At 69.6% G+C, this 13085-nt stretch overlaps 2 protein-coding genes and 1 long non-coding RNA gene across 3 annotated transcripts in view; 1 reads left to right on the top strand and 2 right to left on the bottom strand.

Moving 5' to 3' along the window:
- Positions 1-697: 697 nt before the first annotated feature.
- Positions 698-2828, bottom strand: LOC132425785 (1-phosphatidylinositol 4,5-bisphosphate phosphodiesterase eta-2-like). The gene is given in 5 exon segments (XM_069540666.1): positions 698-826; positions 1048-1294; positions 1651-1821; positions 1823-2657; positions 2789-2828. Coding segments are annotated over 5 exon segments (1422 nt in total).
- Positions 2522-13085, bottom strand: part of PLCH2 (phospholipase C eta 2) — a 51831-nt gene continuing 41267 nt past the window's right edge. The window contains exons 11-21 of the mRNA XM_060013185.1: positions 12405-12563; positions 9663-9745; positions 9198-9295; positions 8929-9111; positions 8435-8542; positions 7651-7775; positions 7487-7571; positions 7011-7157; positions 6517-6596; positions 2849-4391; positions 2522-2657 (exon numbers count right to left, since the gene is read on the bottom strand). Coding sequence (XP_059869168.1) covers positions 3099-4391; positions 6517-6596; positions 7011-7157; positions 7487-7571; positions 7651-7775; positions 8435-8542; positions 8929-9111; positions 9198-9295; positions 9663-9745; positions 12405-12563 — 2361 coding nt within the window. The 3' untranslated portion in view covers positions 2522-2657; positions 2849-3098. The remainder of the gene's footprint in view (positions 2658-2848; positions 4392-6516; positions 6597-7010; positions 7158-7486; positions 7572-7650; positions 7776-8434; positions 8543-8928; positions 9112-9197; positions 9296-9662; positions 9746-12404; positions 12564-13085) is intronic.
- On the top strand, positions 5572-9880 carry LOC132426306 (uncharacterized). The gene is made up of 4 exons (XR_011246489.1): positions 5572-6051; positions 6506-6579; positions 9059-9118; positions 9754-9880. It is a non-coding gene; the product is annotated as an uncharacterized lncRNA (long non-coding RNA).

The raw sequence follows: 13085 nt of genomic DNA, 5'->3' as shown, positions 1-13085 counted from the left end.
ACTGCACAACTGCCCATCCCCCAGGCCTTTGCTGAGTGTGGGCAAGCGGCTGGCGTGGGTCCCTGGGGCCTACGAGGGACACAGCAAGAGACAGACCGCCACAGAGCGCCTGGCGCCCACCAACACCCAGCCTTTCAGACGCCTTGCCCGGCGCCCACCGTCCCCAGGGCCTCCGACCCTGGACAGTAGGGCTGATCCTGGTGTGGGGCCCGAGGCCTCCCCGAGCTGAGCCATGGGTGGGCTGCCCCCAGCCCCTGCTTGTTGTACCAAGTGAGTCCACCCTTGGGGGGGGCCTCTGACACCTCAGCTGGCTTCTGTGCAGGCCAGGTGCCCGGGTGGGCAGGGCAGTCAGCCCCCCAGCTTCTCGAGGGAGGGGGCGGCCCTGACGGTCCTCTGTGCGCAGAGACTCCAGGAGCAGCAGCCCCACAGCTGGGGACCCTCTGGCCTGGGGCCCTGCCAGGGCCAATGTCTGCCCCCGATAAGTGGGGCGGGAGAGGGGGAGGGAAAGAACAGGGGTGTGTTCGGGGCTTGTGGCCCTGACCCTGGGCGCGGTCCAGCCAAGCCATCCGCGGGCAGAGGGTGGGGGGCATCTTCTGGGTTCCGGCCCCGCGACACCGGGTACGCGGCCACAGAGGGAGCCCACTCGGAGCAAGCGCAAGCGTGTTTATTGGAGCTGTGTTCAGGAGTTTACAAGAGTCTACAGTGTCCCGTACAGAGCAGTGTGCGCAGAACAAGCCAGCAGCCGGGCCGGGGAGGCCACGCTCCAGGTCACTGGGCGCCTCGCGTGGCAGGGCCCGGCAGACGCGCGCCCGCACACGCCCCGCAGCTGAAACCGGGGAAAGTGGAAAAGGACACGGCACCATTTTCTTATTGTAGAAGCTTTGCCTCTAAAAATTTAAGTATCTTTCTATGTGTACGTGGATCTCAAAAGATCGTGAAAACTCTGCCCTGCCCCAGGGTGGGCTCCTTCCTCCCAGGAGGAGGGGCAGGGCCGAGGGGCACAGCCACACCGGACAGGCGGCAGCCTCGGGGGCAGCAGCTCCGCACCCTGAGCAAACGCGGGCCCCGCCCAGCCCTGGGCTGCAGCAGGAGGCCAGCGGCGGCAGCACCTGACAGCTGGTTGGTGGCGCCCTTGGCGGGGGCCGGCACATCCCCACAGCCCTCTTGGCCCACGCAGCAGGCGCCCTCAGGGGTGCCCCGCTCCTTCTCTGGGGAGCCCCTCGGGCCCTGCAGCCGCTGCTGCCGCTCCCGGGCCCGGTGGGCCCGGCTGGTGATGGCGCGCACACAGCTCTGGCTGCGGGAGGAGGAACGCCGCAGGAAGCCCGGGGCCCCCGCTGCCCCCTCCCCAGCCGGGACCCCCGCTGCGCCCTCCCCAGCCGGGACCCCCGCTGCGCCCTCCCCAGCCGGGACCCCCGCTGCCCCCTCCCCAGCCGGGACCCCGCTGCGCCCTCCCCAGCCGGGATCCCCGCTGCGCCCTCCCCAGCCGGGACCCCCGCTGCCCCCTCCCCAGCCGGGACCCCGCTGCCCCCTCCCCAGCCGGGACCCCCGCTGCCCTCTCCCCAGCCGGGACCCCCGCTGCCCCCTCCTTAGCCTGGGCCCCGCTGCCCCCTCCCCAGCCGGGACCCCCGCTGCGCCCTCCCCAGCCGGGACCCCGCTGCCCCCTCCCCAGCCGGGCCCCCGCTGGTGGGCAACGTGATGCCCCCAGCCTGCTGGAACCCCGTGAGCCTGCGCAGCTGCTCCGTCAGGGCGTCCAGCCGCGCCCCCCGCCCTGCCGGCCTCTCCCCGGCCAGGCCCAGGCCACGGCCCGGGCTCTCCACGCGGGGCGGCAACGTCGTCCACGGTCAGGTCCCCAAGGTTATTGGACTTGGCAGCCACAGTGCAGTCCGGGAGGCCCACCAGGGGGTGGTGGGCCCAGGGTGGCCATGGGGCCAGGGGGCGGGGCTGCAGCTCGTCAGGCCCCACAGGCAGCTGGCCAGCAGCCTGCAGGTTGGGGTTGGATTTGCTCTTGGTCACAGCGGGCAGGTCCAGGCAGGCGGCCGAGGCCAAGCAGGGCCACAGGGGCAGGCGTCCCGCCGGGGCCCCCGGGAGGCTGTCAAGTCCCAAGCCCAGGCCCTGCAGGGAGAGGTCGATGGCCGTGTCACCAGACGACAGGCTGGAGGATGGGGACACGCTGCCACAGTGGCTGCCTGGCTCCAGCGCCTGCCATAGCTGGTCACCGCCAGTGGCATCCAAGGACACGACGGGGCGGGGCCTGGCCAGGGGCCACCGTCCACCCAGGGACTCTGAGGGGACCTGCCCCTCGCTCCTGGCCCTTCTGAGCACGTGGCCCAGAGCCCGGGGGTGGCCCCTGCCGTCCGTCTGGCTACCGGGGGCGCCCTTGCAGGCCCCAGCAGGGCCCCCGCCGTGGCACGCCGACTGCCTGCTTTCAGGGGCTGGCTCAGCGTTCCCTTGGCTCCCGGTCCCGAGCTGCAGGGGCCCGGAAGCTCCCAGAGCCACCCTTGGGGGGCTCGCCGAGCTGGTGCCGGGCCCCGCAGAGCACTGGGGCCCTCCAGGGGCGTGGCTGGGGGAGACGGCCCCCGGCGGTGGGGGGCCGGGACCCCAGGCTGGCTCCTCGGCAATGGTTTCCAGGCTGCACAGGGAGGAGAAGGGGTGGGCGTCTGCGGGGAGAGGGAGAGGCAGATGTCAGGGGTGCCCGCGGGGCTCCAGGCCCCTCCACGTGCTCACAGCTGCCCCCACCCTGCCCCCCCCGCTCCGCTGCTGCTGGGGGAAGAGATGGGCCTGGGCGCACAGGCAGGGCCCTCCTGGGGCCAGCGCAGCTCAGGGCCCATGCGCGGCCGGGCCCCGTTACCTGGCACTCAGCCGCTCTCAATCCCTGACTAGGAAGGCAGCGTGGGGACAGAAAGGAGAAGAGGGTGGTCAGCGCCGGGGTGGGGCTGGCCGTGGACAGTCGACGCAAGGCTGGGCGGGTACGGAGGGGGAGCGGGAGGGTGGCCCAGCTTCCAGCACGCCCTCCCCGGGCTCGGATTGTGACCAGGGGCCACAGGCAGATCTGCCACGACCAGCCCTGGGGCCGGGTGGGGGCTCCGGAGCAGAGCTGCTCACACACGCGTCCCCAGGGCCGAGGGCCACGGCCAAGCTGCTCCCCTCACGCTGCAGACAGAGGCCTCGACGTCGAGACTCTGAGCCCCAGCCAGGAGCCCAGGCCAGACTCCCCAGAGGACTGCGGTGCCGGCCAGGGGGAGGCAGGAGGAGGGCCTGGAAGCTGCCCCCGGGCCCTGGCAGTCAGGCTGGGCTCCAGAGGCCACCCTTTGGGCTGCAGGCCTCGGCAAGTGGACCCGGCTCAGACTCCCCAGTCCCCAGCCCGGGGTGAGGACGGCTGCGGCCAGAGCTGCAATCACTTTCCCAGCCCCTGGGGAGCATTGGGGGCCTGCGGGGCAAATCATGGTCAGACGGGGGTCTGGGGGCTGAGGGGCCCATGGGACCAGCCGGTGGAACAAGGAAACGAAGGCCAGTGAACACACAGAGGCCACAGTTCTGGACACGGAAGCACAGCGGGACGCCAGCCAGGCCATGCGGGGGCAGCGTGGGAGCCACCATGGGGACACTGCAGAGGAGCGTCTGGGCTTACCGGTGGAGAGCACGGGGGACTTACTCCTAATCGCCTCCAGCTTTTGAATGAACAGGGCGTTCATCTCCCTCTGCAGGGCCCCCGCCTGCCTGTGGGTGCCCTCGGGACAGCGGGGGGTCCCCTCGGGGCTGCCCGGGCTGCTGGAGTCCAAGGACACGAAGCCGCGGCCGCCCGGCCCCGGCTGCTGGGACCCAGGGCCCTTGGGGGCCCCTCTGCTTCTCCCGGAGGCAGTGTGGGGCGCCCCCCGCGAGCCCGCCCAGGCGCGGGGCTGCTGGCTGATGGCCGCGTGCCTGCTCTCGGGCCCCGGGCTGGGCAGCTGCCCCCTCCGCAGGCCCTCGGCGTCCTCACCGGTGCAGGAGCCCACCACACACTTCATGCAGGTGGTGGCCATCCTGGCAGGCCCAGGGCCCTCGGGGGCCCGCGGGGGCCGCACCTGCACCGGGCTCCTCTCCACCGGTGCCTTACCTCGAGGGCTGCGGCTGCCCAGCTCCTCCAGGGCTGGGGCCTCGGGAGCGGGGCCGGGGCTGGAAGGTGCCGCGTCGCTGGCCTCCCCCTCAGAGCCCAGGTCCTGCGGGCCCAGGACCAGCTCTGGGAAGGCCTTGCGGCCTGGCTTCTGACTCTTGGTTGGGGCACTGGCCGTGCGCCGCAGGAGCCGCTGGCTAACAGAGGGCCGGGGCGGGGGCCGCCCAGCAGCATGACTGTCCAGGGAGCCGGGCTTTGGGCCTCGGAGGAACAGGCCTTTTAGGCCCAGAGCCTGCTTGACCTGCAAGAGAAGGAGACACATAGCCGGCAGCTGGGCACCAGGGGCCGGAGGCTGCCCAGCCCCGTCCAGCTGTGCTCCGGAGGCCGTGGCCCGGGAGCGCCTGCTGCGGTCCCACGGGCCTGCGCGCTTGGGGCACCACTCAGGGCTGTGTGTAAGGAGGACGGTCTCCAGGGAGGCTCTACCAGGGGCGGCGAAGGCTGTGGCCTCAGCACAGCGTGGACAGCGCCTGCCTGCACCAGGGTGGAGGGAGTGGGCGCTGGCGGAGGGTCTGTGGCTCTCAGGGCAGGTGGCCAGGGAGTGCTGGAGCGGGGAGGCCCCCCCAGGGTCTCCCGAGCAGAGACCTGGCCCCCAGCCCTGTGCCCACCGCACTCTTCACCCCTCCAGCCCCTGGGGCCCCAGCTCCAGCAGGGCAGGCTGGCAGGGCAGGCTGGCACGGGGCCCCCAGGGTGGGCCTGGTGTGGAGAGCAAGACGGGGTGTGAACCAGACAGAGCACCGGTCCCGCCCGCCCCCAGGCACCGCGGCCAAGGAAGCAGGCACAGCCAGGTGCAGCCCCACGGTCGGCTCACCCGTGCTCCTGCCCGGCCCTCTCCCCTGGAGTGCTGCCTCTTCCGGGAAGCCTTTCCAGTTGCCTGCCAGGCAGTCCTTCCCAGACGGCCGGGCCCGGGAGGCCCCTACAAGGCCTCTCCCCCCAGCCTCCCGGCCTGAGGACGGCAGCCAGGGTCCCCAGGACCGGCTGGCACGTGCCTGGGTCAACACCGGAGAGGCCGGCAGGGTCCTCACATGCAGAGACCCTGGAGACAGCCACGGTCCCCGCGACACGGGGCACATCTGGGCAGAGGGTTAGCGGCGAGCACTTGAATCAGTTCTCTGATTCAAGATCCCAAATCCAGAGCAATTTGGTCAAAGTTGGCTAGAAGGTCATTTAGAAGAAGGTCCAGAATTCAAGCTCGGAGCTCCTGGTCCCTGGGGTCTACCCCGCTCCCACCCACCCGCCCTCCCCCTCCAGCACTGGGCGTGGAAGCACGGACAGATCAGAGGGGCACACAGGCAGGCAGAGCGCAGAGGGAGGTGGGGGAGAGGGAGAGGGCACGGGTACTGGGAGGGCCGGCAGCTAGAGGACTGGACACAGGGAGGCGCAGGGCAGGGCGGGGGGTGGGGGAGGTGCAGGAGTCGGAAAGGCCAAGGGTAGGAGGAGATGGGCCAGACCTCGGGGCGGACACACAGGAGGCCTGGCTGAGGTCCTGGACCTGCCTCGTAAATGCTGCTCTGTGCCTGAGGATGGCCCAGGGGACCCGGAACCACGTCCCGACCCATGTCCCATGAGCTGACAGTCTCCAAAATGCTACCAGGAATTCACGGATGCTAACGGGGTGGCCTGAGCATGCAGGTGGGGGGCGGGCAGGCCACGCCGCCCCCGCGCTGGGGTACCTTCGAGCTCCTAACAGGGCCGTGCTTCTAAAAGTAGACTTTGGACATACAGAAGCCCACTGCAAGACCAAAGAGACAGAGTGAGGCCGTGAGACACGAACAGCGGGCGTGGAGCACGGAGACGGAGACACAGGACCGACAGGGTGACCACGGACGCATGACGGAGCTGGGAGGCCTGCGGGGCCTCCGTCGGCAGCACCCAGGGCCCAGGAGCACGGCAGGAGAGAGACGGTTAGTGCCGGAAGCCACGTGGACGACCACCACGTGCAGCCTTGCTAGGCCCCAAGCTTAGAACCAGGGACCCCTGGGCTCTGCAGACTGCGGAAGTCGGAGGGAGACCCCGTCCTGGGGCAAATGTACTGGGAGCAGGTGGGGGACGGGGCAAAGCCAGGCAGACGCCTTTGAGGAGGGACAGAGAACCAGGGCACCCCGAGCAGTAGAAGGGGAGGCTCAGGAGAGACGCGAGGGGCCGGGGCTGCCCAGGAAGGGCCAGGGCTTCCATGTGCTGGTGGCCACACTGGCCCCGGGACACAGAGGCGCGCCCGGGGGCCCCGCCACTCATTTCGTGGATGGAGACACGGGCCCGTCAAGGTAAGCACTAGGCCTCATGGCCCCAGGGACACGGATGGGCTGGGGCTGGGGCTGGGGCTGGGGCACCCCTTCCCAACAGCAAGTGACCTTGCAGGTGACACTCACCTTACCACTGATGTCACTGACGGCCACGTGGACAAAGATGGAGGCCTCTTCCATCCCCTCCAGGTACACATGCCGATAGCCTGAAACAGCCGGGGTCATGCTCACCATGGCTCCTACCCACCCACGTCCCCCACACTCTACTTAAAGGTCCCAAGGCCCTGAATACAACCTGTGAGCCTGGTCCTGGGGCCGCTACCTCCTCCAGAAAGCCTACCAGGATTGCTCTCGCCTGCAGAGCAACCACCTTCTGGGGGCTAAGGGGCTCCGCAGCTGGTGCTACCATCCCCAACCCTGACCACAAAGTGCTGTGGCCTTGAACCCTCCTCCTCAGCTCCCTCGGTATCCCCAGGCCCACCCGTGGCAGAAGGCAACTCGCAGGAGGAAGCTGAGCCCCACCCTGTCCTGGCGTCCTCTGCTGGCCTGTGGGGGACGCGCTACGGGGGGCACTGGCCCAGGGCTCTGCCCTCCCCCACCCCCACTGGCCCCCTGCCCACCTGGCATCATGCTGCTGAAGGCCAGCGTCCTTTGGCCTATGAAGTCACGCCCAATGGGGTCATGGTCCCAGACGAGGAAGCGCACCAGCGCTATCTCAGGCATGTGCACCGTGAACACCAGGGTCTCCTCCCACATGGGGTTGAATCCTGGAGGCCACCAGGAGGAGGTGTCTGTCACCTTTGCCCCACCCCCACCTCTCAGACAGGCCAGTCCCATCCGCACCACAGCTCCAGCCTGGAGGCCACACGCCCTTTCCCAGCACCTCCTCCTAGGCTGGCCACCGGCTGAAAGAAGCAACACCGGAAGGCCAGGCGGCTGTCACTGGGCGTCCAGCCGAGGGGGCATCCTGGACAGTTACGTGGGTCACAGGCGGTGGCCCTCACCCTTCCCTTCCCGGTCAGACTGGTGTCAGGTGTCAGCAGCACAGGAGCTGTGACGGGGCCTCCGGGCGCCCCCGGCCCTCCCGCGTCCTCACCGTTGTCGTCCACCACGCGCGTCTGCTCCTTGCTGCAATCCACGGGGAGCCCAATGACCTCCACCTCCACGAAGGGGTCGATGATCTGGCGCAGAGTGCAGGGTGGCACCGGGGCCCAGGCCAACGGCCCGGCCCTCCCCGGCCCCCCAGGCCCTCCCTCCTACCTCCCCTCGGTCCCCCAGCATGGAGTCCCGCGGCTTGGGGAGCTGCTGTCCACTGATGATCCGAAGCACCAGCTGCTTCTTGAGCTGACCGGGCAAAGGGTCCTCGGAGTTGGGGTTGAAGACGCCTGAGGGGGGCCAGGGTGAGGCTGAGCAGGCAGGGCAAACCCACCACCGGCTCCCGGGGCAGCCCCAGTGTGTCCACTCCCTCCTCCACCCCATCCACTGGATGGGAGCCCCGGGTGCGGGAGGGGGAGGGGAGGCAGCCTTCCAGGGCAAGGGTGGGCACGGGGGGCCGTAGGCCGGTCGCCTCTGCGGCCTCCCCATGATGTGGGCCCAGCTCGCTCCTCCCACAGGTGGACCACGGGGGCTCAGTGCGAGGCCACACCGCCTCTGGGTGGGGGGGCCGGGTGCCCGGGGACAGGGTCCAGGGTGGGGGGCCCTGGGGCTGCGCATGTCGATAACTCGAAGAGGCCACTGCAGATAAACGCTGCACAGCGCAAGCCGAGAGGCCCGTGGGAGGACGGGTCGGGGTTACGACGGGAAGAAACCCACAGGTCGTTTTCGGCACATCGGGGAGAAAACTGAGGCGACCGAGAAGGGGGGAAGCGCCGGGTGGACCTCACCCAGGGCGCCTCGCCCGGGGCCTCGCGGGGCAGCACGGGGAGGGCCGCAGATGCCCGACAGGGTGGCGGCGCTTCCCTGTGCCCCAGCCTGACCCGCCAGCTGGCCTCGCCGTGGCCGCCCCTGCCACCCCCGTGTCCCCGTCCTGGGGCCACAGCCTCACCCTGGCACATGCACTGGGGCTTGAGCACGTAGCCACAGCTGCCGTTGGCGCTGAACTTGGCCCGGTTCAGCTGGAGCATCCGCCCCTCCGACTGGTAGTTCAGGGCGACTGCGGGGAAGGATGTGAGGTGGCTGGCTCAGCGCCCAGCCCGTGTGTCCCGCCCCGCCGCTTGCTGTGAGCCCGCGTCCACTACGTGAGCAGGGGCCCTGGGGCTCACGTCGGGCACGACCACGGCCGTGCGTTCCGGCAGGACTTCCCGCAGAGCCGGCACAGCGGCCCCGCGCACCTGGGGAGCCTGGACGCGCACCTGTGTCTTTCCCGCCTTGCCCGGGGGTCCTAAGGCCCCCGCCCCAGCAGCCCCCACCCCGGCGCCATCCTGGTGAAGTTGGCTGGATGCCGCGAAGGTTCTCCAGAGCCAAGGGCAAGCGGAGAGGCCGCGGAGAACCCAGCTGCACCCCCTCGCCAGCCCGGCCGCCCCAGGCCCCAGCGCCCACCCATCTGGCAGCCGGTGTTCCAGAAGGGCTGCGGGTTGTAGTTGCTGGAATCCACTCGGTAGGAGGAGGGGTAGATGCGAGAGAGCTGGTGCTGGTTGAAGCGCAGGTACTGAGCCGGCTTCTGCTGCAGGATCTGCTGGGCCTTGGTCTCGCTGAAGGAAGACACCTGCCAGCTGGACGCCACTGCCGGGTGAGACGGGCGGCGTCAGGGCACCGGGTCAGCCACCCCCCCAGGGCCCCGATTCCCCCGCCCCCCAGGGGCCCCTCACCCTCCATCTCCACGTCGTGGATGCCCACGGACTTGGTGTATTTGACCAGGTCTGAGAGGGCCCGGGACAGCTTCACGGTCTTCTTCTGCCGGGTGGCCCTGCGGGAGGGGTGGGGTCAGGACCTGGGTCGCACGCCTCCCTGTTCAGGCTCCGGGGAGCGTCCCTCAGGTGTCCACTATGCCCCCGTGTTCCAGGCGTCAGGACATGCGGCGGACGTGCTGAGGGGTGACACTGGGGGAGGGGGCAGGTGGCCGACCGCGACAGCTGCTACAGAAACGAGCACGGGGACCCGCGCTGGCCAGTCTGGTCCTGCACCCCGGGGTCCCTGCCCTGGGCCCCCACGGCCGCTCCCCACCGTGCGGGTCCCTGAGCCTGCGCATGTGACGCTGACCGTCGCCAGGACAAGGGTCCCAGCGCGTGCCGCCGCTGCCTCTTCGGGGGCCCGGCATGGAGGCAGGCACTGACCCTCGGCTCTGGCTGCCCTGGGCGTCCGGACCCTCGTCCCCCTCCTCCACGCTGGCCGCCTTCTTCAGCTTGCTGCTCTTTTTCTGTGCAGAACCAGGGCAGAGTCAGGACTGCTGGAGCGCCAGGCCCAGCCGGGCTGTCTGCAGAGACCAGGACACTGCGAGGGAAGGGCCTGCAGCCCTGGGGTCCCGGCGCCCACCCTGCAGCCGGGCCTGCCCCCTCTGCAGTGCCCTGCTTGGCCCGGGCCCTGGGTGACCTGCACTCCGGGCGTCGACCATGGACCGGGGGAGGGCCATCGAGGCACCTGCTCCATCCAGCCCCGACCAGGGCCTCAGGAATCCCAGAGGCCCTCGGTCCTGGAGGAGACCCCCCAGCTCTGGCTGGCGCACGTGGGGAGCCCGGCAGACCTTGCGCTTCGAGAAGCTGCGCGCGAGGAGCCGGCTGTTCTGTCTGCTGGTTCCGGCCTCCTCGGCCTGGGAGGAGAGACAGGCAGGGGGGCTGGGTTGGGATGGGCAGCTCCCCCCAGAGGCCCCAGGCCGCCTTCCTGGAAGGGAGGGAGATGGGAGGGGCGTGGAGGAAGTGTGCGGGGAGCAGAGGCCTGAGAACAGCGCTTGCTCGCGCGCCCGTATCAGCTCCCCACGATGTGCCGTTCGACACTCCTCCAGTGCCTAGTCTTGATTTCTTCCCATGGATGGTGACGGCCTAATAAATGCCGCTTGTGTGTCCGGAACATTCCTCGGCGTGCCCGCTTAGGTAATCCTCATACGGGGGTCCCACAGCTCAGGAGTCCCCGCCTGCTTCTTGCAGCGGCAAAGCTACTACCTACTTAGACAATCCCCTGGGCTGTGGCCATTACCGTTACCGTTTGCACTCGGGGCTACGGTGAGCCTCCTGAGGCTGCAGGACCAGCTTCTTCGCTGCTGTTTACAGAACATGCGCGTTGGCGGCTCCCCTCCTGCCCCCACCCGAGGGGCCCCCGCGCCTGTCCCTCCCCCCTCTGGGGCCGAGGCACAAAGCTGTCATCCATCCTGAAGCTCAGTCACACCTCTGGAGCGGCTGGGAGTCTGTGCCAGTGTCCCCGAGGTCCCTCGTCACAGCCGTCACCAGCCGCCCCCCAGCCCCTTCCACAGATGCCCCGCCCCCGCCCCCGAACTCTCCCAACTTTGCTCAGGACGTGCCCACCAGGGCGGGAGCCGGCTTCGCAGCCGAGGTTCCCTGTCAAGGAGGGGCTTCAGCCAGGGGCACACACATCTGCACGTATCTGCACACGCACCCGGCGTGCACCCACGCGAGCTTGTGCGCACCCCCTGTGGGCGCCCCTGCGCACACACGCCTCCCTCGGCCGTGCCCCTGCCTGGCTCGCTGGCCTCACCCAGGAAATGAGCAGAACCACCGAGCAGGGAGCCTGGAGCTCAAGGGCGAGCTGCGAGGCCCCCCCAGGCCCGGCCAAGGAGGGCAGAGGGGTAGGGACAGCCACGGGGCCACCCCCCACCCCCTCCTCCGCCCCCTGGGGAGTGCTGTCTCCCACCCGCCGGCTGGCTGCCCGGAGGGGCGCTGGTCCAGAGCCCAAGGCGCAGCAACGGAGGCGCTCAGAAAACCCGCGAGCTGGCAGAGGTCGGGAAGCGGCGTTCACGGTGTGTCAGGAGCCGGCGGGGTTGACCCACCCCTTGGCTCTTTACACCCCGTGGTCACCCAGCACACGAGCACCCCTGAACCTGGCCACAAGCGCGGAGAGGCGCCTGCTGGCCCAGATCCTGGAGAAGTGCTGCGGCCACAGCCAGGATCTGCTGTCACCCACTCCCACCGCGCGCACCCCAAGCTCAGCAGGGGAGGCGGCACCCGCGTGCCGTCCTCGGGGGGTGTGGGAAGCCCCTCCCACCAGGACACAGCGCCTGACGGGCCTCGTGCTCGCAAAATGGGGTCTGCGGGGCCCACGGGCACCCTCCTGGCCCCGAGGCCAGCTGCCCCGCCCATCACAGCCCGCTCAGGGCGCCGGCTTTCGGGCCACTCAGCTCATGGCGCCACATATTCAGCGTTTGCCGGCCCCTCCCGACGCCCCACAACTGCTCAGCCGCACTGGCCCGGCCCCCATATGCTTCACGTCCGCCCTGACGGCCCCCACACTGTTCTCCCACAGAGGAACCTCCCAGAGCTCCGCGGCCCTTCCCTGTGCGGCTGGAGGGCCTCCGGGTGGGGGGCTGCACAGCTGCCCAGGATCACTCGGCTCTGAGAGCCTGGAGCCCCTCCCTGTCACCACCAGACCCCCCAGGCCACACCCAGGTCCTCTTCGGCAAGGAGCTGCAGGTGCCCGGGGGCTGCCAGCCCACTCCTGCCCACAGGCAGGGAGGGTGTGGGCTAGAGGAGCTGTCCGCAGGCCTCCAGGGGACAGGCTGTCAGCCACACACAGGGCAGCCCCTCCCTGGCCATCTGCCTGTGACAGGGTGACAGCTGGGGGTCCCTCGTGGTGAGAACTGGAACAGCCAAGTGTGAGCTCCTGGAGGACCCGGGGTGGAGATGTGCACCAGGGGCAGTGTGTGTGTATGCGTGCAGGTGTGTGTGTGTGTGTGTGCAGGTGTGTGCAGGTGTGTGTGTGCAGGTGTGTGCAGGTATGTGTGTGTGGCCAGGTGGGGGGGGCAGGTGTGTGCGTGTGCAGGTATGTGTGTGTGCACAGCTACGCAGAAACCTCACGCTCCGGCCCCTCTCCCAGCTGCAGGCCGACCCCGCCTGCCTCGGGGCTCCCACCTTTTTGGCCTCTGCCGTGTGCCCGAGTTTGCCAGGCGGGGGCAGTGTGGACGCGGTGAAGTCACTGGGGTCTTCGCAGTCCCGAATCTTTGCCTCCTTCATTAGGGAATCCAGTTTCCTCTTGGCAATGTTTTCCACACGCTTCAGATTGGTGGAGGCCTGCAAGAGGCGGACGGCCAGCCCCTTGGCCTCGGTCCCCAGCTTGCGGGCAGCAGCGGGGACAGCGTCCGGTCTCGGGCAGGGCCAGCACCACTTCACGCTCACCCCACGTGAGCTCCAGCTCACGCCTGGAGCTGGCTCCAGGCTCGCTCCCACATCACCTTGCTGTGCGCCCCGGCATGTGATTTGTCCCGGGGCCTCAGACAGTGCCGAGCAGGCCCTGAGCCCAGGCCCATCTGATTCTAACACCTGTCTCCTTCAGGTGCACGATGCTGCCCGCCGGACCAAGTGGACCGCTCACCGGGCACCCGGCGGCCGCTCTGGGCTCTGAGAGCCGCTCAGCAGCTCAGGATCTGGGAACCCACCACCAGCCACCGTGCACCTCAAGGAGATGGATGGGGTGGGGACAGACCCCAGCGTGGCCCTGACCAACTGGAACCCTCCAGGCAGGGCCTGGGCCTTGGGCATCTGGGCACCCGCATGCCCAGCCAGGCTGGAGTGGGTGCAAGGTGGCCACCACAG

Source organism: Delphinus delphis, chromosome 1 (genome assembly GCF_949987515.2).
Source record: "Delphinus delphis chromosome 1, mDelDel1.2, whole genome shotgun sequence".
Classification (NCBI taxonomy): Eukaryota; Metazoa; Chordata; class Mammalia; order Artiodactyla; family Delphinidae; genus Delphinus; species Delphinus delphis.
The sequence above is the reverse complement of the archived record's forward strand: the minus strand, read 5'-3'. Positions and strand labels throughout refer to the sequence as shown.